This window comes from Rhinolophus hipposideros, assembly GCF_964194185.1.
Source record: "Rhinolophus hipposideros genome assembly, chromosome: 16".
NCBI classification, from domain to species: domain Eukaryota; kingdom Metazoa; phylum Chordata; class Mammalia; order Chiroptera; family Rhinolophidae; genus Rhinolophus; species Rhinolophus hipposideros.
The window spans coordinates 58,008,180-58,013,358 of record NC_138062.1 but is presented as its reverse complement, the minus strand read 5'-3'; the positions used below and the strand labels follow the sequence as shown (position 1 = coordinate 58,013,358).

The following is a 5,179-nucleotide window of genomic DNA, read 5'->3' as shown; positions in this document are numbered from 1 at the left end:
TCCCACCTGGTGGTCTTGACTTCTTTCATGGTGGCTGGCTTCCCCAGAGCGGGCACCTGGAGGGACTGAGAAGCGGGTGGCTTTGCACGCCCTAACCTCAGAAATCTCAGCACCACTTCTGTCTTATCCTACAGGTCAAAGCAGCCACGTGTCCACCCACATTCAGGGGGCAGGGACACAGCCCTCACCTCCCGTGGGAGGAGGATCAGGGACTAATCTCACTGCGAGGGTTTGGACCCTTATGTGCATAGGAATGGACCGATCAGGGACAGGGAAGGGCACGCTTCTCTGCGTAAGCCAGCTTCACCTCTGCTTCAACGGGGAGCACTTGCAGTTTTCCTCCGAGACGGAATTTCCCCAGCAGGAGCTGTAACACCGCAAGTCTCCTCGCTGAAGCCGCTGGACTGAGCTGTCTGTCACCTAAGCTGTCTTAGATCCAGTTGAGCTGTTTTCACGCCATAGCCTCCCCCTTCACCCCACCCCAAGGGTTCCTGCTGGCATTGAACTGGGGGCGACCACCTGTAGGTGTCAGTACTGATGAGTGAGGAATAAATGAAATGGGAATAAATGAACGAGGAGCGAGAACAGGAGATTGCGGTCACCTGCACGGACTGCACCCCTAACGTCCTTGCCCCGCAGGCTTTCCCGCTTGTCCCGAGCGCCCCCCGTCGGCCAGCTGCTCCGCCATGCCTAGCCCGAATCAGATCGCTTGGCCGGTTTAGCCTTCATTCTCTCTCCTAATTGGCTCCGAGTTGCTCCCCACGCTTTTTGGGCAATGTAGTCCTGTGGCACTCGCGTGCATCTCCTGTGGGCTCCGGCCATTCAGCCAGCCACAGGAAATGCTTCACCAACCTTCCCCGGGTCCCACAAGCTATCGCGATAACATTGAATCACGGGAATTATAGTTCTCCTGCTGACAATTTCCGCCTTCATCTACTGCAAATAGAACGACAATTCCCACCATACACCGTGCTGAAAGTTCGAAGGGGCTGCCCCACGGCCTTCTGGGAGATGTAGTTTTCAAACCTCACAGTTCTTTCGCTACCCTAAGAAGTAGGCCTGCTCAGAGGACTACATTTCCCTGCGCGCTCCCAACAGCCAACGGCAGCAGGCCGCAGCAGCCATTTTGTTCCACCCTAGGAGCCTCTAAGATGGCGGCGGGGGAGACGGTGAAGGTTGCAGCCTGCCCCTCCAGGCTCTAGTCCATCGCCTCCCCGTCCCCCGGCGGCCATCCCATGGCCTGGTGGAGGCCCGGACCATGGACCTCCGCACCGTCGTGTACAATGCCGCCCGCGACGGCAAGCTTCAGCTGCTACAAAAGCTGCTCAGCGGCCGGAGCCGGGAAGAACTGGATGAGCTGACGGGCGAGGTGGCCGGCGGGGGGACGCCGCTGCTCATTGCCGCCCGCTATGGCCACCTGGACGTGGTCGAGTACCTGGTGGACCGGTGTGGCGCGAGCGTGGAGGCGGGCGGCTCAGTGCACTTCGACGGCGAGACCATCGAGGGCGCCCCGCCTCTGTGGGCCGCCTCGGCCGCCGGCCACCTGGACGTGGTGCGGAGCCTGCTGCGCCGCGGGGCCTCGGTGAACCGCACCACGCGCACCAACTCCACGCCCCTGCGCGCCGCCTGCTTCGATGGGCACCTGGAGGTGGTGCGCTACTTGGTGGGCGAGCACCAGGCCGACCTGGAGGTGGCCAACCGGCACGGGCACACGTGCCTCATGATCTCCTGTTACAAGGGCCACCGGGAGATCGCGCGCTACCTGCTGGAGCAGGGCGCCCAGGTGAACCGGCGCAGCGCCAAGGGCAACACGGCCCTGCACGACTGCGCCGAGTCCGGGAGCCTGGAGATCCTGCAGCTGCTGCTCGGCTGCAACGCCCGCATGGAGCGCGACGGCTACGGCATGACCCCGCTGCTGGCGGCCAGCGTGACGGGCCACACCAACATCGTGGAGTACCTCATCCAGGAGCAGCCCGCGGAGGACGAGGCGGCGGCGCAGCCAGCGCGGAGCCCGGGAGGCCCGGCCACCGGCCCGGGACGCGTGCAGCCCCGGGGGTCTCAGCGCCGCAGCTCCCTGGCGGAAGAAGCGCCCGGTGCCGGTTCTTACGAGAGCTGCTGCCCCACCAGCCGGGAAGCGGCCGTGGAAGCCTTGGAATTGTTGGGAGCCACGTACGTGGATAAGAAGCGCGATCTGCTGGGGGCCCTGAAACACTGGAGACGGGCCATGGAGCTGCGTCACCAGGGTGGTGCGTATCTGCCCAAGCCTCAACCCCCTCAGCTGGTCCTGGCCTATGACTATTCCAGGGAGGTGAACACCGCCGAGGAATTGGAGGCGCTGATCACCGACCCGGACGAGATGCGCATGCAGGCCCTGTTGATCCGAGAGCGTATCCTGGGTCCCTCTCATCCAGACACTTCCTATTATATCCGTTACAGGGGCGCGGTGTACGCCGACTCAGGCAATTTCGAGCGCTGCATCCGCCTGTGGAAGTATGCCCTGGACATGCAACAGAACAACCTGGAGCCTCTGAGTCCCATGACCGCCAGCAGCTTCCTCTCCTTTGCGGAATTCTTTTCGTATGTGCTCCAGGACCGGGCGGCCAAGGGCAGTCTGGGCACGCAGATAGGCTTTGCAGACCTCATGGGGGTGCTCTGCAAAGGGGTCCGGGAAGTGGAGCGGGCCCTGCAGCTGCCCAAGGAGCCCGGGGACTCGGCACAGTTCACCAAGGCCCTGGCCATCATCCTCCACCTGCTCTATCTGTTGGAGAAGGTGGAGTGCACGGCCGAGCAGGAGCGTCTGAAGCACCAGACCGTCTACCGGCTGCTGAAGTGTACCCCCCGGGGCAAGAACGGCTTCACCCCTCTGCACATGGCCGTGGATAGTGAGAGCACGAACGTGGGCCGCTACCTGGTGGGCAGATTCCCCTCCCTGCAGGTGGTCAGGGTGCTGCTGGACTGCGGGGCCGACCCAGACAGCCGGGACTTTGACAACAACACCCCGTTGCACATAGCGGCCCAGAACAATTGCCCGGGGATCATGAATGTCCTGATTGAGGCGGGGGCCCACATGGACGCCACCAATGCCTTCAAGAAAACAGCTTACGAGCTGCTGGATGAGAAGCTGCTGGCCAAGAGCACCATTCAGCCCTTCAACTACGTCACCTTGCAGTGCCTTGCAGCCCGCGCCCTGGACAAGAACAAGATCCCCTACAAAGGCTTCATCCCGGAGGAGCTGGAGGCTTTCATCGAGCTGCACTGACGGCGTTCTGAGAGGGGGAAACCCAGACAGGTGCAGCCCACATGTGTCCTTGCTCTCTCGGTGAACGCTTCCGGTGGCACGGAGCAGGAGAAGGGTTCTCCCGCCTTCACGGCCCTTCACCACTGCAGAGAGTGGGGGAAGCAGTTAGCGAGCTGTTGGTGCTAGAAGCCTTCAGGATCACGTGCTCGGACATTGTCTTTCTCCACAAGCATACACACCCGTCCTTAATTGGGAGAAGACACGTGACCTTCCTCATGTCCCACCTGCCTGGGTCTCAGAAGATTTTGCCTTCTTACCAATAGGCAGAGGGATTGAAGCCATTGTCTTCCTCCCCTACTAGAAACAGGAAGAAGCTGAGAATCGGTCGCCCTCCTCCACCCCTTGCGTGGCTGGATAAACCCGGCCACGGAATGCAGTGTTAGGACTGGGGGCTCCCAAGGTGGAGACTCAAGAAGCAAGGCCGCCTGTCACTTTTTCCAGCACAGTCACACCCGGCTCCTTCCCACGTTGCCACAGTCAGGGCCGGGCGGGCAGGGCTGTGCCCAGGGCAGCCTGCCACTTACATAGCTTTCGGCTGGTTTGGTGTTCTGTTTATTTGTAGGTGGGCAGGTTGCAGGCATTGCACAGGAGTCCTGAGGTTTTTGCTGCCTTTTTTTTTTTTTTTTTTTTTTTTTTAGGAATTTGAAATTTTGTTTAAAACTTGATAAGTTAATTTCCTGCACCAGTGGTTTTGTTGTGCCGCAGGGGGGCCAAGGCCCTCAGGAACGAGCTTTGTTGTGTGAAGAATGTGGTAAAGGATGGTGGACCATGGTATTGGTCCCTAAAACGGAGGTGGCGGTACGTTTCTTAAAACTTCACTCGTTTGCCTTTTCCTTGGGCCTCCCATCTTCCCATCCTCATCAGAGAAGAATTTTTTTCTAAATAAGAATTAGGCCAAACGCCCAAGGTGCTGAGCTTGGCGTGAGTTTCCCTCCGAGTGAAAACTAGTAAGGTTGGTTTGAGGTTTGGTTTTCATAGTTTCTGACTTCAGGCCGCTTCAGCCCCATGAATCACATACGAGTGCAGTTTCGTTGTGGGCATCGCCACCCCCGCTGGCCCCAGCCCCTCTTACAGCTGCTCAAGGACCCAAGTCCAGGTCTTCCTGAAAAAATCTGACGTGCAGCGTGAAGTCAGTACGTCAGCTGGAGGAGATGCTGAGCGCTGAGAGCTGAGGTGGTACAAAACCTTGGTATACCCCTTCACGTGGGGTATGAAGCCCTCATGCTAGAGAATCTGCTTCAGGGAGATTTTTCTCCAGCAATACTTCGTATGCCCTGGGGGCAGAAGGAAACTGTTCTTGGCCTGTTTGGAGGGCAGTGAATGGCAGAAGGGGACAGAAGCTCAGGAGAAAGGCCACATTCGGGACAGTGGTCTCCTCACCCCACGCCTTCCCGCAGCCTCGTGCAGTAGCAGCTACACGGAGGCCTTCGGAAGCCACAGCAGGTGCCTGGATGTCCCCCCTCCAAGAAAACTCGGTCTCGTGTGGATTTGCAGTGTTAGTTAGGATGTTATTTATTTACAAGACCAGGTTTTACCTTCCATCAAGGCGGGAAATGCAGCTACTGTCCCAAAGCACGGAATAAAGAAATGAGGCCGTTTAAATGTGAGTGCTGGCGCTGATGTTTAAGTCATTAAAAAGACAACACTCCAAGACAACCGCCTGACAGTTTCTTGCGGGGGAGGCCAGGGAGAAGGCGGGAAGAGGGTGCCACTAAGAGTAAAAGGCCATGGTGCCAGCCCACATAAAGAACCAGCCCTCGGGCCACCATCTCCAGCTGGAGGAGTTTATGTGCTGGGGTTCTGTGTAAGGTTTCATTCAGAAATAGCATGTCACTGCTTAAAAAGAAAAAGTGAAAACCACTGACTTAGTTCAAGCCCCCG

General features: G+C 58.6%; 1 protein-coding gene across 1 annotated transcript; it reads left to right on the top strand.

Moving 5' to 3' along the window:
• The first annotated feature begins 1,139 nt into the window (after positions 1-1,139).
• FEM1A (fem-1 homolog A) lies at positions 1,140-4,946 on the top strand. The gene has a single exon (XM_081076117.1). The coding sequence runs from the start codon at positions 1,259-1,261 to the stop codon at positions 3,257-3,259; it is 2,001 nt and encodes a 666-aa protein (XP_080932243.1). The 5' UTR covers positions 1,140-1,258; the 3' UTR covers positions 3,260-4,946.
• The last annotated feature ends 233 nt before the right edge of the window (positions 4,947-5,179 follow it).